This window comes from Chiloscyllium punctatum, chromosome 5 (assembly GCF_047496795.1).
Source record: "Chiloscyllium punctatum isolate Juve2018m chromosome 5, sChiPun1.3, whole genome shotgun sequence".
Lineage (NCBI taxonomy): Eukaryota > Metazoa > Chordata > Chondrichthyes > Orectolobiformes > Hemiscylliidae > Chiloscyllium > Chiloscyllium punctatum.
The window spans coordinates 10,305,981-10,332,475 of record NC_092743.1 but is presented as its reverse complement, the minus strand read 5'-3'; the positions used below and the strand labels follow the sequence as shown (position 1 = coordinate 10,332,475).

At 40.3% G+C, this 26,495-nt stretch overlaps 1 protein-coding gene across 3 annotated transcripts in view; it reads left to right on the top strand.

The window, feature by feature from the left end:
• The window catches only part of stk3 (serine/threonine kinase 3 (STE20 homolog, yeast)), a 423,830-nt gene that overhangs the window by 117,036 nt on the left and 280,299 nt on the right, over positions 1-26,495 (top strand). For all 3 annotated transcript variants that reach the window (XM_072569764.1, XM_072569765.1, XM_072569763.1), the window contains one exon: positions 2,760-2,874. In XM_072569764.1, the coding sequence (XP_072425865.1) occupies positions 2,760-2,874 (115 nt within the window). The remainder of the gene's footprint in view (positions 1-2,759; positions 2,875-26,495) is intronic.

The window sequence follows — 26,495 nt, the reverse complement described above, 5'->3', positions numbered from 1 at the left end:
GTGCTAGAAAAGCGCAGCAGGTCAGGCAGCATCCGAGGAGCAGGAAAATCGATGTTTTGGGCAAAAGGTCCTTCATCAGGAATGGGGGCAGGGAGCCTCCAGGGTGGAGGGAGAGTTGTCATTGTATGTGTTCTGATAATTCAACCTCCATGCCCACATTTTTGGTCTGAACCCTATTTTCACATAACTGCGAATCCTTCCAGTACTGTGGTTGATGCGACTGTCAACCATATTCCATTTCCTATACCTGCTTTCACTCATCACCCTCCTGAACTGCACTAGATCTCTCCTGTTTGTCACCTTGCTCTCTGCCAGCCACCACATTCAATGCACCATGCTTCACCATTTCTGCCTCCTCCAATCAGAAGCTACTGCCAAATACATATTCTCAACCCTTTTGATATTCCAAAGGAGTGATCCCTCCAGAAAACACTGATAATTTTCTCAGCAACCTGAACATAACCTCCAATTGGAGGCTGAAGGGTGACGTTATAGAGGTTTGTAAAATTGTGAGGGGCATTGATAGAATAAATAGACAAGGTCTTTTCCCTGAGGTCAAGGAGTCCAGAACTAGAGGGCATGGGTTTAAGGTGAGAAGGAAAAGATTTAAAATGGACGTAAGGAGCAACTTTTTCACGCAGTGATGGTACATGTATGGAATGAGCTGCCAGAGGAAGTGGTGGAGGTTGGTACAATTACAACATTTAAAAGGCTTCTGGATGAACATATGAATAGGAAGGGTTTAGAGGGTTTGGGCCAAATGCTGGCAAATGGTACTAGTTTAATTAAGGATTGCTGGTCAGCCTGGACAAGTTGGACCGAAAGGTTTATTTACGTGTTGTAAATCTCTATGACTGTATAATTCTCGTGACACCTTCCCATGCAAATGCAGGAAATGCTACATTTTCCTTTCTGCATCCTTTGTTCACAACTTTCATACCCTTAGCACAGTTCCCAAGTGAAACAATGATTTTCTGTAGTTCTTCAGTATACTGCATTTGCTGCACCCAGGGATTGAAGAAAGACTGAGTAGCAGCTTTGCCCATCTCTTCAATTCACTTTGCAAGGGTAAGTGTGAGCTCTCAGACACCTAAGATTTTAACTCTCCACTTCACTGTCACCTCAACCTTCTACTGTGTTCATTCGTAGGCACTTTACTGTTCTGTAGATTTAACATTAAGGTTGACAACTTTGGATTATAATGTCGGCTGCTTTTTACTTTTTTGCTGACAACCGTTTTCCATGTATAGTTCTTCTGGATGTATCTTTTGTTTCCTTTGTATTACCATCTTCCATATTCCCGGCACCATTATTTTAGATTAGATTAGATTTTAGATTAGATTAGATTAGATTAGATTACTTACAGTGTGGAAACAGGCCCTTCGGCCCAACAAGTCCACACCGCCCCGCCGAAGCGTAACCCACCCATACCCCTACATCTACATCTACCTCTTACCTAACACTACGGGCAATTTAGCATGGCCAATTCACCTTGCCTGCACATCTTTGGAGTGTGGGAGGAATCCGGAGCACCCGGAGGAAACCCACGCAGACACGGGGAGAACGTGCAAACTCCACACAGTCAGTCGCCTGAGGCGACTTTCGACATTTTTATAAACATTTTCCCTTTGTTGTTCTTCTTCTCTCCTCCCTTTTCTACCTTTTGTGCTTGCATTAAATGTACTACATTTCTACCCATTCTGGTCCTATCGATGTGTCATCGCAGCCCAAAATGTTAAATTTCTTTCTCTCTGCACAAATGCTGCCAGATCTGCTGGGCATTTCCAGCAATCTGTTTTTATTTCAGATTACCAGCATCTGGAGTCTTTTGCTTTTGTATGGATGTTATCTGGACATGGTTGCCAGCATGGTGGCTCAGTGGTTAGTACTGCTGCCTCACAGTGCCAGGTACCCAGGTTCAATTCCAATATTGGGAAACTGTCTGTGTAGAGGGTTAGATTCTCTACAGTGTGGAAACAGGCCCTTCGGCCCAACAAGTCCACACCGACCCTCGAAGAGTAGCCTACTCAGACCCAATTCCCTATGACTAATGCACCTAACACTATGGGCAATTTACTATGGCCAATTCACCTGACCTGCATGTCTTTGGACTGTGGGAGGAAACAAGAGCACCCAGAGGAAACTCATGCAGACACTGGGAAGATGTGCAAACTCCACACAGACAGTCATCCGAGGCTGGAATCAAGCCCGGGTCCCTGGCGCTGTGAGGCAACAGTGCTAACCACTGGGCCATCATGCTGCCTGGTGTATTCTCCCAGTGTCTGCATGGGTTTTCTCTGGGTGCTCCGGTTTCCTCCCACAATCCAAACATGTGCAGATTAGGCGAAATGGCCATGCTAAATTGTCCATAGTGTTCAGGGCTGTGTGGGTTAGGTGCATTAGTCAGGGGTAAATATAGAGTAATATGGTAGGGGAATGAGTCTGGGTGGGTTACTTTCAGAGGATGGGTGTAGACTCGTTCGGCCAAATGGCCTGTTTCCACACTGTAGGGATTCTATGAATGTTCTGTGTGGACAATTGAATACCATTGTGTCAAACTTGTTTGTATTTGTTTTCTACTGTAGCTGGATAAAGTGGATATCTGATAGGTCATTAGCATTGTGGAGGGGGAGGGATGAGACTATGGTTGGCTGCCCCAGCTATCTATGACCTCTGTCTAAGGGAACTGATGAACATTTGTGTGAAAGATGAGGAAAGTTATGAATTTTAACTCTGATTTTGTGCTTTTTCTTCCCCAGTGCTTATGTAGTGAATTACTATGGCAGCTATTTTAAAAATACAGACCTATGGATAGTTATGGAATATTGTGGAGCTGGGTCTGTGTCTGATATTATTCGACTACGAAACAAAACTGTAAGTGAACTAAATGTATTAATTTGGCTGAATTCAGTGTTTTGTTTTCTTTGCAGTGCATTGTATAAAGGTGTGACTTTATTGGATGATAAATATAAGAAATCTTTCTTTAATCCCTGATTATAAAATGTATTTTTCAGATTTAAGTCTTATTAAGTTATGCATTCTGAAATGGAAGAATGTGATTGCTAAATGGATTTGTGCTGGATGATTGCTGTTTTATTCTAATCAGTCAAGATTTATAGTAGATATGTGATTAAGATGGCTTAAAAAAATCAAGATCTTTTTCATGAAAGCTTATTGGAAGCAGGAAAAGTATTTAATAGTACAATGCCCTCTTCTGAGTTATATTTGACATTACATACTAGTTACGAATTGCAAACATTTGCAGAGGTTTTGCTCATAAATCAAGACTTGTTTATACCATTCTGAAATTTTGTGAAGATATTCTTGTTGCTTCTAACCTTAATGGTGTTTTGTTTCTGACTGAAGGCAAATAACTTTTTAAAATGTGTAAGTGCTGAAAACTGTTCAGGGATTACTGATGACAGCTTCAGGAAGCCAAGTTAATATCATTCAGTGCCTTTAATTTTAGTTATACGCAATAATGTTGCCTGCAGCTCGATTGGTAACACACTTGCCTCTGATTCAGATTTTTGTAGGTGTAAGTCCCTTTCTTGAAAATTGAAATCACAACTTTGGATTTGCTGCAGAAGTGTTGCACTGTCAGAAGTACCATATTTTGGATGGGACTTTAAACAGAGGCTGTTTTTGCTCTTTAGGTGAATGTAAAACATCTCATTGCGCCATTTTGAAGCATGTGACCTGGCCAAAGTTTGCACTAAAACAATGCCATTAAAGTAGGTTTATGGTTAACATGCTGTTTGCAGGAGCTTTCTTTGTGGAAACTGTCTATTGTGTTTGATAGGCTCAGAACAGAGACTACGCTTCAAAAAAAAGGGGTCATTTAGCTCGGTTAGCTGGATGACTGGTTAGTGGTGCAGAGTGATGCCAACAGCGTGGGTTCAATACCACACTGACTAAGGTTACCATGAAGGACTCTCCTTCTCAACCTCTACACTTGCCTGACCTATGGTGACCTTCAGGTGAAACCACCACCAGTTAAATCTTTGTAATGGGGAGCAGCCATATAGTCTGTAAGACTGGCAACTTGGCCTTACTGTACATGTCAAAAGTACTTTGTTTGCTGTAAGGTGCTTCTGAACTTCTTGAGATAGTGAAAAGCATGTCTTTCGCATTGCACAAGGCTGAAGAGAAAAGAACAATCTGGCATCATTCCTTGTGCAATTTGGGACATTTTGCCATTGTTTTTTGCTTCCCTTCCTTGTGTCCCCTGTGTGCCCAGCAACTCTTCCAAGCTAGCATCGTCAATGATGTTTTGCTGAAAATCTTGAAATTCTTACTTGTGGGTGACTTTGGCAGATGAACATATTGTGCTGAGACAATAGTGCACAAGCATGTTTGTATGATTTTACACTGGATGAATTTCCAGACTGAATTAGAAAGCTGCTTGAATGAATTATCCTTTCTCCAGTTGATGAAGGCAACTCGTTTTTCAGTGGTCAGAGGTCCTCTGAGACAAAAGAGATCTTGCAGAATCTTGACATGAGGATTCTGGAGGCATCCCAAAATAATCTTTGTGCATGAATACAATTTGTATTTATATGTCTGCTTCAATTATAAAATATTCCAGAATGCTTCATTAACACTATCAGATACAATTTGAAACCAAACCATGTAAGTTTCAACTGTGGCTCAGTGAGTCACACTCTTTCTTTGAAGTTGTATGTTAAAATCCCTTCAAAACTTATATTAGGGGAATTGCTATACCGTCAAAGATGCTCGCTTTCAGGTGAGCCATTAGGCCATTATTCTTTCTTACTATTCTTTTCTTATTTTCCAGCATTTGGGACATTGCCTTGTATGTCTTGGCATCCCAAGTGTATATCTAAATGTCATGAGAATTTTTGCCTCTACCACCCTTATAGGCAGAGTTCTAGATTCCCACCACTCTCTGGGTGAAAAACAAATTTTCTGATATCCCCTAATGTACCCCTTACGTTAAAGAAATGCTTCTGGTCGTTGATCTCCACTCCATTAATGGGAAAGCTTCTTCCTGTCTTTGCCTCTTATTATTTCATAGACCTCAATCATATCCCCCTTAGTCTTCTCTGCTCCAAGGGAAGTAACTTATTCTATCCAGTCTCCATGACTGAAACTCTCCAGCCTGGTACTTTGTACAAATTACACAGTGCATTTGAGGTACATCCCAACTTAAAGGACAACTAAAATTAAAATTCAATATTCTGTTGTCATATTTCCTTAATTTTGCATGTTCAATGTTAGCTTTATGCTTTTTATTCACATCTTCGCCTTCTTACTGTTCTTTTGTCTTGAAGCTCAAACATGATCAGTTTCTGGATCATCACTCTGAGAGTTGTGTTATTTTCAACCTGATGGTTACATTTTAAAAATAAATCACATCTGGTATTTATTGTGTGTGCTTGCAACAATTTTTCTGATCTTTGTAATTTAGTTTGCTCTCACTGAAATAGTTCTATTGTGCCTTACAAAAAGCAAGAACTTTTTAAATAACTGGACAATGGTGAATTTCTATGCTTTCAATATATGACGCACTGACTAGAGTTCAACATAAATGCTAACATCGTCCACAATGCCAAATCTAAAAAATGTTTTAATAGTATCCCAGGCTTTACTTGAATGGTGAGTAAAGCCGTACACCCCCAACACCAAACGTGCAAACATATAAGTAGGTAAACCCCTTGAACAAGAAAGGAATACATCAGTGAGCAAAACAAGAAATTTCCCAGGTGGGTGAACAAAGGATTGATTACCCCAATTCCTTTTAAAGAAATGTTATTTGCTATTGCTGTAGATTTTGAGTGATCTGTTTTCCACTATTTGTACTGTTGCAATTTTTTTTGTCTCCTTGTAAAGGATTGACTTTGCTAAGTGAAACACAGAGCATGCAGCACGTTAATACACAGTTTGAGGGAAACTTTGTCTGCTGAGTTGCTGAGCCTGACCTCCTGTCTCATGGGTTATTGGCACAGTTCCCTGCAGATGACTAAACAGCAATCCCAGTGTAGCCAAACTGAGTCTGATCCAGGAAAGGCAGAGACTGAGACAGATACTGAATCTGTGGAGAGGGTTGATGCAGAGTGTGTTTAACTATCATTCCATTGATGTCATCATACGCACACCTATGATCAAATATGCGTTCTCTCTCTCTCTCTCTCTCTCTCTCTCTCTCTGTGCGGGACTCTTTCAATTTGGGAACTATTGCTGACAAAGTTTATATAGTTAAAAAGGGTATTACTCTTGCTTACACGTTAGCAGACCTTTGATTTTTCTTGAGCATCCCTGTTATGGCATAAACAGTAACACATTAAAAATGTGCAGTAAAGTAGAATCATAGAAACAAAGAAAATAGGAACATGGGTAGGCCATTTGGCCCCTTGAACCTACCCTACCATTCAGTATGATCATGACTATTCCCATTTTCTCCCCATACCCGTTGATCCCTGTGGCCATAAGACTTGTATCTAATTCCTTCTTGAAAACATTCAATGTTTTGGCTTCAACCGCTTTCTGTGGCAGCGAATTCCAGAAGCTCACCACCGGCGTTCTTTCTAGTTTTCTTTTCTACATGGACCTCTAAGCATAGTTTAGAGGAACATTGCTCACCAATCTCTGGGTGAAGAAATTTATCTTCATTTTAGTCCAAAATGGCCTACGGCACATCCTGAGACTGTGATCTCTGCTTCTGGACTCATTGAGAACATTCTTTCTGTGCTTAGTCTGGGTAGAATTTAATGGATTTCTGTGAAATTCCACCTCATTCTTCTAAATTCCAGTGAATATAATCCTAACCAATCCAGTAAGTCAGTCTTGTCACCCCATGAATCAATCTGGCAAACCTTTGTTTATTCCTTCCATAGCCATACACACATTTTAAAAATAGCTAAATTTATACAGTGTACCAGAGAGAAACCTAGGAAATACACTGTGAATAATAAGATTCACAACCATCAGCTAATTCGTACGTACAAATTGATGACAAGTTTCCTAATTTCTCTCTTCACAACTATATGAATTAAAACTGCAATGTAAATTATGGCTTGCTTATGCTATTTTGATAAATATAGTCTCACGTAATCCTGAACTGAAACAATTTGAATAGGGTTTCAGCAACCATATGGAAGAGGGTGGAATCTAGCATACTACAAATTTTTAAATTTCCACTGTGTGTGTAACATTTAATGCTTTTCTGATTGTAAATTACCTAAACATCCTGAAATGATATTGCAAAAATTTTCAGAATCCTATCTACCGAATTATCTATTCACTTAAACGAACAGCAGGATTCAGGAAAAGAAATTTATAAATTGATTTTCTCAGAGTTCACTGTTCATGAATAATTTATAGCGTGTGTGAGACTTGGTGCAAACTTTAATGAAAAATGGACAACTTCAAAACTTTTTTTATAATTTTGTAGAATAACATGTTTTGAATTTCTGCAGTTTAAAGCAGTATTTCTCAAATTTATTTTATTACCTTCATAACTGCTACAATGTAAACCATTGTTATACAACATGTAAGGCTTCCACCAATGGGACAGTATATGCTGATTGGTTATGCACACTACATAATTGACATCCAGAAAAGCACTGATATTTTAACATGGATGAATGACTGGACACTTAGTGGGCTACTAAAGACCTTGGTGAGACCATACCTTGAGTATAGTGTGGATTTGGCCACCATATCTGGTGAAAATATTCTAGCTATGGAAGAAATACAACAAAGGCTTATCAGATTGATTTCTCAGATGACAGGACTGATGTTTGAAAAAAGTGTAGATTAGTGCAGATTCGCTGCAATTTAGAAGATTGAGGGGGGATCTCATAGAAATCTATAAACTATTTAAAGCAGTTGGGTTGTCAGAATGATTTCTTTCTGATGAAACTTTTGTGTATGTTGGTTAAAGTTTTTTTTAACATTTGATGCTTATATCTAAAAATATTAGATAACGTATTGATGGGTGCTCTTAAACAAATTTTATACCTTCTTTGCTTTGTGTATGTTTCCTGTAATGAATGTGTCCAGATTGAGGGATGCTGATTGTTGACACCAAAGGAGACACACATCGATGAACGGCTTATGCCTGAAACGTTGATTCTCCTGCTTCTCGGATGCTGCCTGACCTGCTGTGTTTTTCTAGCACCACACTTTTCAATGAGACGCCCAAAGTGTCTGTCCTTATTTTCTCAGCATTTTAACTTTGTGACAATCTCTTGTCTTTTCCATGTAACCCTTCACATTGAATGATTCTGTTTTAAATAGAAACAATGCTTAATTATATTTAAATAATCATCCATTTGAATCTGTCTCAATCTGCACTTCCAGGCAGTACTAAGTACCGAAGTACTTCACTGTGTTTAAAAAGAGAGTAGCTAGATTTGCAAAACTTCAAAACAAATTCTCAATCCATTTATAAGTTTTTCCCTATCCATTCTGTCAAGACCCCTCATGATTTTGGAAGGTTGTATCATATCCCCGTCCCCTCCCCAAGGAAAACAGGTCCTGCTTCAACAATCTTTCTTCATACCTGAATTTTCTCATCCTTGGAGCAATTCTCATCAGCCTGTTTTACACTCTCTCCGATGTATTCGCATTCTTCCTGTTGTTTAGCACCTGTTTCTCCTGAATTTCCCTGAGCCTTTGTTGCAGTGCAGCCACAGTGATAATGACCCCTGCCACAGCTGAATCTATTGGCCATGGGTCGCATGAACTAGTGTAGGGAGCATCAGGTTCATTGTAATGTGAGTAGTCAGCATTCGCATCATTCTCAAATTACCAGTTTAACATAGTCTACCATGCATTAGGACTTGGAAGATCCCAAACTGGTCTTGGAATGAGTCTACATGGACATTTTGACATAGTAGACCTGTTCTGATGTGTATAGCACAAGCATTGTGCATAAATAAGGTCGGGGATTGTAAATGTAGTAGGATTACTGAAGCCTTGCAACTCTGCACCAGACACCACCCATGAAAGGCAGCATCGCGGATAAGAACATGTTAAAAATACTCATAATTCAGGTGAGAAGAACTCAAGTCAGTGCTCTTGTACAGCCTATGAGACCTTGAATTGCCTTTGTAAATTGTGGCCTCAAGGTGACGCTTTTAAGGTTGTTCCTGATTATTTCTGTTTCACAGCGATGAATGTGAGCATTTGAAATGACATGGTCACAATTATCTGTGGCCAGGTCACGTAATCCACATTGTTGGTCATGGAATTTGGTTCACAAGCATGATTATGAATTACAGATGTCTTCAACCTGTACTGTATAAGTGCCTGATGAATGCAATTGCAAATTAAAAGCGCTTGCGCAGCTCACAGGTCAAGCTGATATGCTCAGTCAGGGAAAAAAAACCTACTCTGCAGACTCTGGTTGCAGCCATGTCCATAGTATATTTGCAATTTGAATGAGGGTGGATGGCGTCGCAATGGCAGAGTGAGTTCATGGCTCATCCTCGTAACCTAGGCACCCCCCCACACCCCAAATTTTCATATTCCTTGTTTCCTGTTTTCACTGTTAACCCCATCAGTTTCAACATGTTCCTGTCGAACTCTTTCATTTGTGCCTTCATCACCCAATATCCTCTAAGCCCTGGTCCTCCATGTCAACCATCATGCTGCACTGTCCTTGCTGCTCCATTTAAGTCTGGCAGTGAGCATCGATGACTCCCCACAATAACTAGTGTCCTACAATGCACTATCATCTCCCACCTTTATGTTGTTGCCTTGTTTCACAATTATTGTCTAGTTTGTATCCCAGTATGCAACCTCATCCCCATAATTGACTTCTATAATTTTCTTACCACATCAGGAGCTTCTGATACACTCACTAAAAGTCAATGTGAGTTATCCCCAGGACTGACCATTGTCAATTCTCTGACCGACTTAGAAGGACTTCCCTTACTTATGAGTGACTAGACCCCTAACTGATCTCTGTACAGCTTCCCCACTTACCTAATGTAAATCCCCAGGCTGGGTGCATTCGACATGCTGATTTGACTTTGGCCTACCCCCCCAAACTGCAGTGAAATGGAACCTCTGGGCCCTGACTGCATCAAGCGGTTGACTGATTGCATCTAAGTCTGTGGACTGAGATTGAAAGTTACCCTTGACTAGCTATGCCAGGACTCAATAGACAATAGGTGGAGGAGTAGGCCATTTAGCCCTTTGAGCCAACACCACCATTCATTATGATCATGGCTGATCATCCACAATCAGTGTCCTGTTCCTGCCTTATCCCCATAACCCTTGATTCCACTATCTTTACGAACTCTATCCATCTCTTTCTTGAAAGTATCCAGAGACTTGGTCTCCACTGCCTTCTGGGGAAGACCATTCCATATATCCACCACTCTCCGGTTGAAGAAGTTACTCCTCAACTCTGTTCTAAATGGCCTACCCCTTATTTTTAAACTGTGTCCTCTAGTTATGGACTCACCCATCAGCGGAAACATGCTTCCTGCCTCCAGAGTGTCCAATCCTTTAATAATCTTACGTGTCTCAATTAGATCCCCTCTCAACCTTCTAAACTCAAGTGTGTACAAACCCAGTCGCTCCAATCTTTCAACATATGATAGTCCTGCCATTCCAGGAATTGACCTCGTGAACCTATGCTGCACTTTCTCAATAGCCAGAATGTCCTTCCTCAAATTTGGAGACTAAAACTGCACACAATACTTCAGGTACAGTTGCAGAAGGATCTTAATGCTCTATTACTCAATTCCTCTTGTTATGAAGGCCAGCATGCCATTAGCTTTCTTCATTGCCTGCTGTACCTGCATGCTTGCTTTCATTGACTGATGTACAAGAGCACCTAGATCTCCCTTTACTTAACTTTACTCCTTTTAGATAGTAATCTGCCTTCCTGGTCTTACCACCAAAGTGGATCACCACACATTTATCCACATTAAACTGCATCTGCCATGCATCCATCCACTCACCTAGCCTGTCCAAGTCACCTTGTATTCTCATAACATCCTCCTCACATTTCACCCTGCCACCCAGCTTTGTGTTACTTTTAATGCCTTCATCTATATCATTAATATATATTGTAAACAGCTGTGGTCCCAGCACCGAACCTTGAGGTACCCGCCTGCCATTCTGAAAGGGACCCGTTTATCACTACTCTTTGTTTTCCGTCAGTCAGCCAATTTTCAATCCAAGTCAGTATTTTGCCCCCAACACCATGTACCCTAATTTTGCTCACTAATCTTCAATGTGGGACTTTATCAAAGGCTTTCTGAAAGTCCAGATACACTACATCCACTGGCTCTCCCTTGTCCATCTTCATAGTTACATCCTCAAAAGATTCCAGAAGATTAGTCAAGCATGATTTCCCCGACTTAAATCCATGCTGACTCTGACCTATCCTGTTACTGCCATCCAAATGAGTCGTAATTTCATCTTTCATAATTGACTCCAGCATCTTTCCCACCACTGACATCAGGCTAACCAGTCCATAATTCCGTTTTCTCTCTCCCTCCCTTCTTGAAAAGTGGGACAATATTAGCCACCCTCCAATCTGCAGGAACCAATCTTGAATTGATAGAACATTGGAAAATGGTTACAAATGTGTCCTCTATTTCTAGAGCCACCTCCTTAAGTACTATGGGATGCAGGTACCAGGGACTTATCAGCCTTCAGACCTAACAGTCTATCCAACACCATTTCCTGCCTAATATCCTTGAATTATGACATGGCCCTTGTGGCTGAAGCATATGCAGCTTTTTTGCCAAATAAGCTGCTGGTGCATACTGTAGGTATGGCATTGATGGAGCACAGAGCCAGACAATGACATGTCTGACTCTATAACTGATCACTGGTGACAACTATGACAAGCTGCCTGGCTTTATGTTCATATTAAATGGCAACGCACTCCATAAGTACTGTCAGCCTTTAACTATTATTTAACTTAATATTTGGATAATTATTCTGAGTGGATCAGTGATGTGATGAGGATAGCAGATGTCCAAATTTCAACCTCTGTGCACTGGGGTGCAGGGTATTGCTGCCCATGGAGCATAGCCTAGCAAGTTGATGATTGCTGTCTCGGATGGAGGTCCAGAGGAACAAGCAGCAAGCTGGAGCCACTAACTACCTACGCTGACTTTCATGTCAGGATCTGTCACTGTCTAGTTTCTGTCTTCCATGTGGGAGAACAGGTAATTGCATAAACATGATTCATAGAGTGGTACAGCATGAAACTGACCTTTTGGTCCAACTAGTCCATGCTGAACGTGAACGGTAATGTGTTATTAGTAGGATATAAATGTCATTTTGAAAATAATCTATTCACAGGATGTGGGCTTGGTCAGCATTTATTGCCCACCCTAGTTGTCCTTGAGAAGGTGGTGGTGCGCTGCATTGTTGAACTAATAGTCCATTTAATGTTGGTACACCCACATTGTTGTTAGCGATATTGACCCAGTAGAAGAATCAATGATATATTTCCAAGTCAGGTTGGTGCATAACTTGAAGGGAATTTGAAGATAGTGGTGTACCCATGTATCTGCTGCTCTTGTTCTTGTAGATGGTGGAAGTCATAGCTTTGGAAGGTACTGTATAAGGAGCCTTGCTGAATTTCTGAATTGTATCTTATGGATAGTACATACTGCTGTTACTGAACATCAGTGGTGAAGGGACTGAATTTTTTTTGGATGAAATGTCAATCAAGCAAGCTGCTTGGTCCTGTATGGTGTCAAGTTACTTCAGTGGCCCAATCCAGGCAGCTGTGAAGTATTCAGAACAATACTGTTGTATCATCTTAATGTTCAATGAAGTCATGGCTGATTTGATAATCCTCAACTAAGCTTTCCCTGTAAACTTTGATTCCCTTATTTATTAAAATATCTGTCTGTCACAGCCTTGAGTATACTTAATGACCTAATTTCTATGGACTGTTGCTGTAAAGATTCCATAAATTCATCACCCTGTAAGAGGCGGAATTGCTCCTCTTAGCAGCTTTAAGTAGGTGAACCCTTGTTCTGAGATCATGCTCTTTAGTCCTGGACTGTCCCACAAGGGGAAACAACATTTCTGCATCTACCCTGTCAAGTCCCTTAAGAATCTTGTATGCTTCCATAAGGTTGCCTCTCATTCTTCTAGATTCTATTGAGTACAGGCCCATCATGCTCAACCTCCCTTCTGAGACAATCTATTCACACCGAGGATCAGCTTTGTGAGTCCTACCTACCATGTCTCCAGTGCAAGTATACTGTTGACAGTATTACATGACCTGATGAGTGCCTTGTATAGTTATTGCAGGATATTCCTATTTTTATACTCTCTTCCCTTTGAAATAAAGGTAATATTCCATTTTCCCAGGTGATTGCTGAACTTGTGTGAAAGTTTTTTGTGATTTTTGCACAAAGACTCCTGGAGCCCTCTGCAGTAGCTGTCTTCAGTCTTACTGCATCTAAATAATATTCAGCACCTCCATTCCTCTTGCCATAGTGATGAAGCTCAGATTTCTCCTCCTTATATTCCATCTATCAGGTTTTAAGCCATTCACTTAACCTGTCTATATCACTGTGCAGGTGCTTTGTGCAGCTCAGGAGGTTATAATTAATAGGCTGCTCTGGGAAGATTGCTCAGCTAGACTCAATGTGGGTAAATATGGCTTGGCACTTCTAACTGGTCTTGCATTGCTGTCTTAAAGCCTATTGGAAAATCCTGCTCATTGTTCTGAATTGTTTTCTGAAAAATAATTATCTTATTTAACACTGGAAAGTACCTCATTAAATCATGGGTTCCCTTCCAAAATTATGTCTACAACCTAACCCCTTGTAGGCCCACCTACAATCCATTAAGCCACTCGTTTCAAAACAGTTAAAATGGGGAAAAGAAAATCTGTGGGTGCTGGAAATCTGAAATACAATGAGAGATTGCTGGAATAACCCAGCAGGTCTAGCAGCATCTGTGGAAAGAGAAACAGAATTAACTTTTCAGATCCAGCGTCCCTTCTTCAGAACCGATTGTATTTGGGAAAAGGTTGATATATATGCTTTTGGTGGGCGGGGTAAGAGCGACAATGAGAGTTAACAATAGGTAGCGATACAACCAGAGAAAGAGAGAAAACAGTTGGGTAGACAAAGATATGTGTAGAAGTCAGCCTGGGAGAATGAATAGCTGATAATGGGAAACATTAATGGCTGAAAATAGGTTGTTTGTGGTAGCAGTCCATATGATGACAAGGCCTGGTGTGTAGGTTTGGGGCATGTACATGGGAGAAGGTGCTCAAGCCCCAAAATTGTTGACTTAATAGGTTGCATAATTCCCAAGCAAAACATGATATGCTGTTCTAGCTTGCGCTGAGCTTCATGGAGCACTTTAGCAAGCAGGAGACAGCTTTTAGCCAAAGAACATGGTCTTGTGTTGAACTAGTTCAGGTCATTTCTGCGGACGGAATGTAGATTTTCTGCAAAGTGGTAGCCCAGTCTGGGCTACATCTTCCCAGTGTCGAAAAGTGTGGTGCTAGAAAAGCATAGCCAGTCAGGCAGCATCTGAGGAGCAGGAGAGTCAACGTATCGAGCATCTCCGGCATCTGCAGTCCTCACTTCCATCTACATCTCCCCAGTGTAGAGTTGACCACATTATGAGCCGCAAGTACAGTAGATTAGATTGAGTGAAGTGCAAGTACATTGCTGCTTCACTTGGAAGGATTTCCTGGGGCCTTGGCTCGTGAGGACAGAGGAAGTACATTGGCAGATGTTACACCCTGTGCAATTGCATGGGAAGGTACCATGGGGGTGTGGGGAAATCTTGGGAGTGGCATCTCATTTTCTGCTGGGGAAACACTGCAGCCTTTAGTATTGGAGTTCAATCATTTTAGGGTTTGAGCACTTTCTCCCTTGTCCTTACTCCAATTCCCCCAACTCCAGCCCTTGTCATCACATGGGCTACCAAAAACAACCATTGTCAGCCAATAATGGTCCCTATTAGCAACTATTCATTCTTCCAACTTGAGCTTTACACATTTCTTTGTCAGCCCAACTGTTATTTGCTCTTTCTGAGCTTCATTTCCACCTATTGTTTACCCCTCACCCCTTCCCCCCACACTATCTCCAGCATATATACCAGAGCTGCAAGCAGTCTCTGGACCCAAATCTCTCTTTGCAGATGCTTCAGACTTGCTCAGTCTAAGTGAGATCCTGCTTTCATGGTCATTGAAGCATTTCCTGGCTACATCTTTCGGAGGCAAACAGGACACAAGTGTGACTTGGGAATTATTTTGTGGTTCTTCTTCCAATTTTGTATAGTTTTAGTGTTATACATATTATTTATGAAATAATTATAAAAATAATGTTTCAAACTGGATTACTAATCTTTCCTCTTTCCCCACCCCTTCAAGCATTTTATCTGCAGGCATCCCAAAGGAATTTTTTTGGGATAAATGTGAAGCAATCTGTCAACTTGCTGAGCCCACAATAATTTCCCATGCAAATGAAGAACAAATGCACTAAAAAATCGAATTTCATCTGTAAAATTTAAACAAAATGTTCCTTCTATATATTTTTGAAAATTGAGTATCATCCTGTGTTATTTGCAAATGACATCTGTCTTGATAATTATGATGTGCCAATGAATAACATTTTTCTTATGTCCTTTGGGATTTGATTTTGGCTGTTGTAGCAGATTTTCAGTAAACAACTATAACTATGACCTTCTGCTATGTAAGCATACTGCCATTAATAAATGAAATGGACTTTGCACCATGTTTGTTTTTAGAGGGATATGACAATAAATTGTCAAAGAATGGATACCAGTTTGCATGAAGCCCTCTGCATAGTATTGTTTATTTCTCCATGTTTTTACTACTCTGTATGATCATTATGTTCTATAGACTACACTGATGGTGTATACACAAACACTGGCTCAATCCAAGTAAATTCAAGGCTATCTTTTAAATGTCAGACACACCTAAATAGCCTGAGAGCACATATGTTGTATGCTTAAATGTCCATTATCTTTTGAAGTGGATTTTCTTGATGTAACTCATCAATTTAATTGTTTTGTTAAGGCAAACAGAATTTTTATGTCGCAAGCAAGTTCACGGATGAAATTATTCCTTTTTTTCTACAAGTTGAAAAATGTCAAAAATATAATTCTAATTAGAAAAGGATTGATATTAAAGTTATTTGAATTACGAGTCATATTCTCATAAGGTGAAATTGTGGGCCTAACGTGACATTAAGTTAATTTTAAAATAGCTCATAAACTTATGTCAATGAATCATTTTTAAATAAAATATAGGAGTTCATTGTGTTAATTTTCTATCAGAATCTCCATTTGATTTCATGGAAAACGAAGACTAATTTCTCCCCCTTCGAGGTCAAAGCAGCTGAGTAAAATTAGCAGCGAGTTCATTTTCTAAGATGTGGCTAGTTGCTGTAGCAGTCTTCAGTTTGGTTTAATGCCATAGTGTAAGTGACCTTTAACAGGTATTCTTGAAAAGTGACTGCTGAGTTTTATGATAATGAACTGATTTAGTTTATTGAAATCAATTTTACACTTTCTTACACTTTGCCATGGTAGGATGTAAACTCATGATCTCTCAGAAGCAAAATTAATTTGGTGAGCACTACCTAAGAACGTTAGTTGGTCGACCTGGGCTACCTGTGCAGCCTGCTCTGCATTCTAAAAGAGTAAGTGCATGTGTTACCTGCTTAATGCAAACTCTTGTTATACATCAAACTGGCTGACAGAATCCCAATTTCAGATCATGTAGGTCCTGGCAATGCCTGTCTTGTCCACTCTTGATGAAAGAAATGTGAAACAGCAAGGCAATGAATGATGTATTATTTAGGGGACTAAGCACCATAATTGCAGAAAAGTTTAAGGTTTTGGAACTTCTGTACTCTTAAGAAGCAGATAACAATGTTGGAAACATAGATACTTAGGAAATAGGATCAGAAGTATTCCATCTGGCTGAAATATCCTGCTCTGCCATTCAATATGATTATGGCTGTTTGTCTGTTTCAATGCCACGCTCCTGCTTGTTGTCCCTATCCCTCAATGAGAAAGTGAGGACTGCAGATGCTGGAGATCAGAGCTGAAAATGTGTTGCTGGAAAAGCGCAGCAGGTCAGGCAGCATCCAAGGAACTGCAGAGTGGAGAGATAAATGAGAGCGGGGTAGGGGTGGGGAAAAAGTAGCATAGAGTACAATAGGTGAATGGGGGTGGGGATGAAGGTGATAGGTCCGAGAGGAGGGTGGGGGAAGGTAGCAAAGAGTACAATGGGTGAATGGGGGTGGGGATGAAGGTGATAGGTCAGAGAGGAGGGTGGAGTGGATAGGTGGAAAGGAAGATAGGCAGGTAGCACCCTGCCTCTATTCCTCATTAAGGGCTTTTGCCCGAAACGTCGATTTTCCTGCTCCTCGGATGCTGCCTGACCTCCTGTGCTTTTCCAGCACCACTCTAATCTAGACACTTTGTATTGTTGCCTGTCCCAAATTCCGTCTTGGAGGATGGTCACCTGAGGATCAAAACAAAATCTATGTATTGTTGCAATGTTTGTATGTACCAAGGATATAAGAAGAGTGTATCTTATACTATCTAGACTTCAAATTTAGTAAAAAAACATTAAAAGTATTATCACAGTTTCCCTTTACTTAGCCTCCTTTTGGCAGACATTTACTTCATAAAATGGATTTAAGACATTTTTGCCATTTGATCTGTCTGCTCATTGCAATTAATATTTTTAACATGAGTCCGATGACGTGCCGCAACCATTTTTTTCTCACAACCTAGCCCAGTTAGTATTCACTTACATTTCATTTACATATTCATCTTACATTTTTGCTCTCAGATCATCATTGCCTATTCAGTTTACTGAGTTATACTTGTAATTTTAACTGAAACTTGAATTCATTGTATGCCTGCACCATCAGATCTGAAAACATTAACTTGTCTTCCTTTCTTCCTTATTGCCTATTAAATTCTTTTGATCCTTCCTCTCCTGTTTCTCCCTTCCCTGTCAATCAGCTATTTTGCTTGGCTCTGCTTTCAGGGACTTTGCTCAAAATATCTATTATAAACCAACAATCTATAGCCTTCCTACTGACACCCCAAGTTTAAAATCTCCTTGGATAAACCCAGAGCTACTCAATTCCTCGCCTCAACCATTTTAACCTGCATCATAACTCATCTTATCTTATCTCCTGTTTATGCCTTAACCACGTCCACAAAATATACCCCGTCAACCTTACCATCTCAGATAATCAGTACCGTTCTTATTAAAGTATTAGCTGTTCCTGTTAACTAAATTACAAACATATTTCTAACAACTTATCAACACATATCATCATTCATCTGGCTCATCCGACCTCACTTCCTGCTGCATCAAGCCCTGTAATAAAGTCTCCGAAGTATTTTCAAACTTGTCAAGCTTTTGGCTTTTCAATCCTTGCACGATTTCTACAGTTGTCAAATGAGCCCAGCCACATCTTATCCTCCATCTATGATGTTACTATACTTCGAAAACTAGTCTATCACCAAAATCATTCCCGTGATAAGGATCCTGTCAAGTACTCCCGCAAGTTCAAGTGGATAGAACAACTTTGCCTTAAGACTACAATAACAGGCAATTTATGATAACCATTGTCAACCATTGAGGAGTAAATAGTTTTGGTAGCTTAATTCTCAGATAAAGGACTTGGAGAACTCAGTCTTCACTGTGGTTGCTTCACTGCTGTCATCTAGTGATTTTTGTGTTGCTGAGGCACCTGCTGAGCATTCTGACTATCACTACCATCTGTGTGTGTTTCCTACAGGCCTTGGAATAGAGAGAGAGCCAGGTAGAATCATCAAATCCCCACAGCATGGAGTTGGCCATTCAGCCCATCGAATCCACACCAACCCTCTGAAGAGCATCCCACCCAGACCTATCTCTGACCCTAAACCTGTAACCCTTTATTTCCCAAGGCTAATTTACCGAATCTGCACATTTTTGGCTTGTGGGAGGATACCAGAACACCCAAAGGAAACCCAGACACAGGGAGAACTTCTACATAAACAGTTGCCTGAGGGTGGAATTGAACCCGGCTCCCTGACACTGTGAGACATCAGTGCTAATCACTGAGCCACTATGCCAGCCAGGTGTTGCTGGCCTCATCAGGGGGACTCCATGTGCCTAAACCATCACATTGTACCTCTCCACCATTTGTCAGCTGTTCTTAATTGGGCATTGATCATGATTAGATGGGGGAGCACTGGGTGGGCAATACTTCACAAATTTGCAGGTCGCCACCACTCAGGGCAAATACTGTCAGACTTCATCAGGCAGAGGTCTTAGACTTTCAGGTCATGAACAAGGATGGTCTTTCTGGAACATCAGAGACAAACCAGTTCTTGAATTTCAACATTCCTTGCTCATTGTGGGGCTAAGAAAAGTCATTGTAGAAGTTCACAAAGCATTTCACATGCTTTGAAATGGCTCAGATTTGAGCTTTGAAGCTCCTCCATTAAGAGATTGGTCACTATCTTTTAAAGACAAATGCAGCACTGCTCTGAGTTGGTGCAGTTGCACCAGGGTGACATGCACACAACAAGTGACATGGATAGCTTAGTGTAATTGATGAGCAGAAAAATACAGAGCTTCAGATGGTGGCCTTGATACCAAGAGCACCAGGAAAGGGCTTGGGTAATCATAAGGGCTGTTATGAAACCATCTCTTGTATGGGCATGAGTGACATTTTTAATCTGTTCATCTCATTAACTCAGGACCTACCATTCTGTGAGCCCTGTGATTAAGACTGTTCATAATGTCACAGGCACAGCAGCTTTTGGGGATTTTCCTTGGGCACCTCCATGTTGATGACAGAAAGCATCTGCGTCTAAGCTGGATTCTGATACAATGGAGCAGTGTGGCCTTTGCTGTCAAGCCAATTGCACTGAGGTCTTAAATGGCTTCGACAGTCTTCCTCCCATACATGGGCACTGGGTTCCCCTGCTGCAATACCTTTATCCTCCTCTTGCCTCTCACTGTCTGCTCCAAGGAAATATAATGTCCTTGATCCTCTTCTTCATTTGGCTACACTTCTCAATGTAATGTCGTGAGCAACTATGAAGTGTTGTGGGCCTCTATTATCAGATTTGTAGTCAATTACACCCTGCAACTTCATGGCCTGGGATTTCCCCTGTGAAGGTATAACAAGGGCTAATTGCACTGTAGTAAACTGAGCTAAATGATCCCAAAACCAGTGGATCAAATTAAAGCTCTCCAAGTCTGCTACATCCAGTTGCAAATGGTAGTGGACAGTGCGATAGCTAACTCAATGAGGTGGCTCCACGAATACGTTGATCGCAATAATGTGGAAGCCCAGTGTTTCTCTGCAAATGACAAGGCTGAAACATTTGTGACTATGTTCGGGCAGAAGTCCCAAATGGATCAGCTATTTCAGCCTCCTCCAGAGATATCCTCATCAGAGGTGCCAGACCTCAGTCAGTTTAGTTCAATCTATGTGTTATCAAGAAATGACTGAATGCAGTGGATATTGCAAAGGCAGTAGTATTGAAAACTCTGGAATTAACTGTGTCCAAAACCAGGCTGTTTTACGTAACATTGTTATCAATTTGATAATGTTAAAAATTGCCCTGCTAAGCCCTGGTCAAAAAGTATGGGAAAAAAATCAATGTAACTACTTCCTACCCCATCATTCTACTTTCACATGCAAGAAAAGTTTGAAAGGCATTGCTGACAGTGTTGACAGGTAGCACTTGCTCAGCAATAATCTGCTGACTGATGCTCAGTTTGGGTTCAGGTAGTCTCATGAGGCTCCTGACCATAGTTCAGCCTTGTTCCAAAAATGTACAAAAAATCTCAGGAGGCCATGTGAGAGTGACTTCAAGGCTGCATTTGACTGACTGTGCCATCAAGGAGCACTAGTAAAATTTGAATTCAGTAGGAATTGGGGAAAAAATATTCTTCTGCATGAAGTCATATCTAGCAGATAGTTGTGCTTTGTTGGAGTTGAGCTATTTCAATTCCAGACTTCTCTGCGGGAGTTCTTCAGGCATTACCAGCTTCAGCTTCTTCATCAATGACTTTCAAGCCATGCAACTGTCAGGCAATAATCATGTCCAATAAGAGAAAATCCAATCGTTAGCTCTTGGTGTTCAGCGGCATTACTACCACTGAACCTCACTATTAACATCCTGGGTAATTACCATTGACAAGGAACTGGATCATTTATAAATACTCTGGCTCAAAGAGCAGGTCAGAGGCTAAGGATTCTTCAGCGAGTAAACCACCCCTCACTTCCCCCATATGTTCCATCTATAATGCACAAGTCAGACGTATGATAGAACATTCTCCACTTGCCTAGATGAGTGCAGCTTCAGCAACACTCTAAGTTCAACATTTTCCAGGTCACAGGTTGATTGACACCCTATCCACCTCATTCAGCAGTCACTGCCTTTACCCCGTGTATTTGTTGAAATATGTACTATACTCATGATTCATTGCTGTAACTCACTGCTCGACAGCATCTTCGAAATGTGTGACGTCTGCCATCTAGAAGAATAAGGGAACGTCACCACTTGCAACTTCCCCTCCAAGCCACCCACCATCCTAAATTGGAATTTTGTCATCATTTCTTTACTGTCAAAATTATGGACCTCCACTGTGTCTCTCACTACACCCCAAGAACTATAGTGTTTCAAGAAGACAGCTCACAACTACCTTGTCCAGGATAATTGTAGAAAGGAAATAAGTATTGGTCGAACCAATAACCCCCAAAATTGCATGAACTAATTTTTTAAGAAGTCTTTGAATTGAGCTTGGTGCTACTTACCTTGATTTTTTTGGGAAAAGATGGGGGAGTAGGATTGATGTGCCTTGATTTTATTGAATAGTAGAGCAAGCTCAAGGAGCTTTATGACCTAATTCTGTCCTATTTCTTATGTCAATTAAAACGTAATATGTAGCAGTTTAAAATCATACTGCAGTCGTAATCTTTGGTCAACCATTTTTCTTTCATAATTTCTCATCGTCATTTCAAAAGTTTGAAACTTTTCACATACTGTAAATTCTCTGTCTGGTTATAAAATAAAGCCTTGGTTTGGATAGATGAAATTTGTTTTTTTGTGAAGTACTCTGAAGTGATATTCCTTGTCAGTAGTTTCCTCCGTGTTCATTTTTGCTATGCGTGATTTAACATGCTAAAACAGGAATGCTGTACAGATGTTAATAATAATCTTATCAGCCTTTGAATTTTTACACTGTATTGCAAAAATTGATTTATTCTTGATTAGCGGAAGTTTCCTTTATTTTGTTAAGTCAGTTGCTTTGCCAATTCCAAGTTAGTGTTGTGTGGCACAGTTATTAATGCATATTGTTATAAATTGGTAATCTGATCCTGTTGTTATGATTCTGCTTCTTGCAGAATAGGCTAATCTAGTCTGCCAGTAATCTATTTAGGAACAAGCACTGGTCTTACACTGCATCTTCTTAGTTGATGACTGTATGTGAGAATAATTTAGGTGTACTTTAATCTTAAAATAATAATTTTAAAGCTCCTTGCTGTATTTATTTCAATTTTAAGTAAGGAAATGCGCCATTTTGTTGCTAAAATTGTTGAGTATGGAATTGTTCTGAGAATGACTTTGGCCATTTGGTATCGAGGGTAATCGGACTTGGGTAACAAATACCAGCCAAGCTAGCGATACCAAAATCCCATGAATAAAACAGAATTGAAATTCTGTTTATTTTTCAAAAGCACATCTCAGTTGATAAGTTGTTTATTTAAAGGGTCCAAAACTAATACCCGTCGATGTTATTCATTTTACTTGTATGTTATGTAATTTTATGGAAAGCGCTAGAGCTACATTAGTATAATTAGTATGGCTGTAAGTTTCAGGTATGCAACTTTAGGATGGCCATTCAACTTGTGACTTGTAGACCTAGAGGTATGAATTTATTGACTAATTGAAATTAACAGTATATAAATGGAGGAAAGTAATATTGTTACAACTTTGCAGTCTTTGAGGTTTGTAAATTATTAGGTTAGAATGTGCTTCTTTTGATTCTGGTGATTTGGTTACATGTGGATGTTGTTGTTGTATCTCACAGTGAATCTAAAAGATCACATTTTTTGTATTCTATGATTTTGGCTTTCAGTAGCGTTGTGCATTCCAGTTATTACAACTTGGTATTGTATGATTACCACATCAAACAACAAATGGTAGCTGTGGTCCCTTGTGTTTAGTTGCCTTTTGGTTGAACTTCAGAGTGAGTGGGCGGTGAATTTTTCTATTAGTAAGTAGAAGATGACTGAGACTGATGTAGGCCACAAATGTGTTTTAGATGTGATCCTTTCTTAAGTGAAATCTCTTTTAAAAATTCTAATGAAAATGCAACTTTGTCGCTTTTGAGAGGAGATAAAGACGTTGCTCAGTTGGCAGATTCATTTTGATTCCTGATAGAAACATTTTACTGGGAAGAATTGTTTTATTAATGTTTATTATTAACATTAGCATTACCACAGTAATAGAGATCCAAATACACAGTCCCCAACTGATTTCTAAGTTATATCATTAGCACAAAATGATGTTGTGTATCTCAACATGGCTTCACTTCTTTGATCTGGTATTCAGATCCAGTCCTAAATGGATGTATAATCTCTGTTTAATTGTTTTTTTATGTATCTGTTAACTAAGGTTGTATTGATACATCCGGAGCAAAATGCAACATAAAAAAAGTATCATATTTGACTTCCTTATTGTAGCTTTTTGTAAGGGTTAAATAATTGTAGCATGAACAAACTTGAATCATAGCATTAAACAGTCTCTTGTTTTTAACTCCTGTCAAAACCTTGATAAATTTTAACTGTTCTGTTATTTTTTTCCTTAGCCTTGTGTCCTCCAAGGACAATATAACTCCAGCTTCTCTAATCTCTCCACATTATTGAAATACTTCAAACCTGGTATCATTGTGGTTAAGCTCTTCTCTACCCTCTAAACCTTAAAATTATTCTTAAAGTAACAAACAATTGAAATTAAAGAACTTGACAGAATGCACAAAATTGAATATGTGCTTCAGCTGAAGCATAACCAGTGTTTCATTAAACTTCAGCATAACTTTATTTTGTACTCAGGGTCCCAATTACAAATGTTGAGCCTTATAATGCACTTATAAAAGTGCAGTGCGATAAGAAGTGTTTAGTTTGATTTTTACAGAAGAGATAGCCACTTTGAATTTATTTGTACTTCTTTTGAAGTTGTAACTAGATCGTGGGGAACCTGCTGATTTAGCATATGGATATATGCATTCATTAAGAGACTATGCAAGGTATTAATAGGTAAGATACGGGTTACTGGAGTTATCAAAACTATAGTAGTATGAGTAGAGGATTGACTTATGACAGAGCAAAGCATAGGCACCAATAGATCATTTTCAAGTTGGCAAGCTGTGACTAGTGCTGCAAAGATCAGTGCTGTGGCCACAACTGTTTACAATTTACTTTAATGACCTAGATGAAGGGACAGATAATAATATATCCCAGTTTGTTGATGAGACAAAGCTTGATGGAAAGTTAAGCTGTGTGGAGGACCCCGAGGCTGAAAAGTGATCTACGCAGTTTCAGTGGGTTGGCAGTAAAGTAGCATATGGAGTATAATGAGAGAAAGTGTGAAGTTATTTACTTTGGTCATAAAAACAGAATATTTGAATTTTTTTAGCTGTTGAACTTGTGAATGTTTTTCAGGGATATTTGGATGAGCTTATAGAGGAAGCTAGCACGGAGATGCAGCAAGTAATTAGGAAGGTAAATGGGATGCTTGTCATTATTACAATAGGATTGGAGTACAGGAATAAAGGGGTCTTGTTACGGTTATACTGCGATTTGGTGACACCATATCTGGAATACTGCGTGCAACTTCAATCTATAAACTTAGGAAAGAATAAAGTCACAGAGATGTACAGCACAGAAACAGACCCTTCAATCCAACTCGTTCATGCCGACCAGATACCCCAACACAATCTAGTCCCATCTACCAGCATCCAGCCCATATCCCTCCAGACCCTTCCTGTTCATATACCCATCCTGATGTCTTTTAAATGTTGCAATTGTACTACCCTCCACCACTTCCTCTGGCAGCCCATTCCACACATGCACCACCCTCTGCATGAAAACATTGCCCCTTAGGTCTCTTTTATATCTTTCCCCTCTCACCCTAAACCTATGCTCTCTAGTTCTGGACTCCCCAACCCCAGGGAAATGACCTTGTCTATTTACCCTATCCATGCCCCTCAAGACTTTATAAACCTCTATAAAGTCACCCCTCAGACTCCGATGCTCCAACGAAAACAGCCCCAGCCTATTCAACCTCTCCCTACAGCTCAAATCCTCCAATCCTGGCAACATCCTTGTAAATCTTTTCTGAACCCTTTCAAGTTTCACAATATCTTTCTGATAGGAAGTAGACCAGAATTGCATGCAGTATTCCAAAAATGGCCTAACCAGTGTCCTGTACAATGGTAACATGACCTCTCAACTCCTGTACTCAATACTCTGACCAATAAAGGAAAGCATACCAAACACCTTCTTCACTATCCTATCTACCTGCGACTCTACTTTCAAGGAGCTATGAACCTGCACTCCAAGGTCTCTTTGCTCAGCAACATTCCCTATGACTTTACCATTAAATGTGTAAGTCCTGCGAAGATTTGCTTTCTCAAAATGCAGCAGTGATCATAATTTGATTGATTTACTCTGCAATTTGAGAGAGAGAAGATAGGATCAGCGATAATGGTATTACAGCTGAATAAAGGCTGCAGAGGAATGAGGGAGGAGCTGTTTAGAATTTACTGGGAGAGGAGCCTAGCAGGAAAGTCAGTGGAACAGTAATGCCAGGGATATCTGGGAGTAATTCAGGAGACACAGCAGAAATTCATCCCTAGATGGGCGGCACGGAGGCACAGTGGTTAGCACTGCTGCCTCACAGCACCAGAGACCCGGGTTCAATTCCCGCTTCAGGTGACTGTCTGTGTGGAGTTTGCACATCCTCCCCGTGTCTGCGTGGGTTTCCACCGGGTGCTCCGGTTTCTTCCCACAGTCCAAAAATGTGCAGGTTAGGTGAATTGGCCATGCTAAATTGCCCTTAGTGTTAGGTGAAGGGGTAAATGTAGGGGAATGGGTCTGGGTGGGTTGTGCTTTAGCGGGTCGGTGTGGACTTGATGGGCACTGTAAGTAATCTAATCTAAAAGAGAAGCATGGTACAGGGAGGATGAGGCAACCATGGCTGACTAGGGAAGTCAGAGACAATATAAAAGCAACAAAGAAAGCATATAATGTGGTGAAGGGCTGTGGACATCTCGATGATTGGGAAGCCCACAAAGACCACCAGTGGGTCACAAAAAAGAAATGAGAAGGTAAGCTAGCCAGTAATATAAAGGAAGACTATAAGAGTTTCTTTAGATATATAAAGGACAAAAGACAGCAAAACTGGACATTGGGCTGCTGGAAAATGGCGCTGGAGTCATAGTAATGGGGAACAAG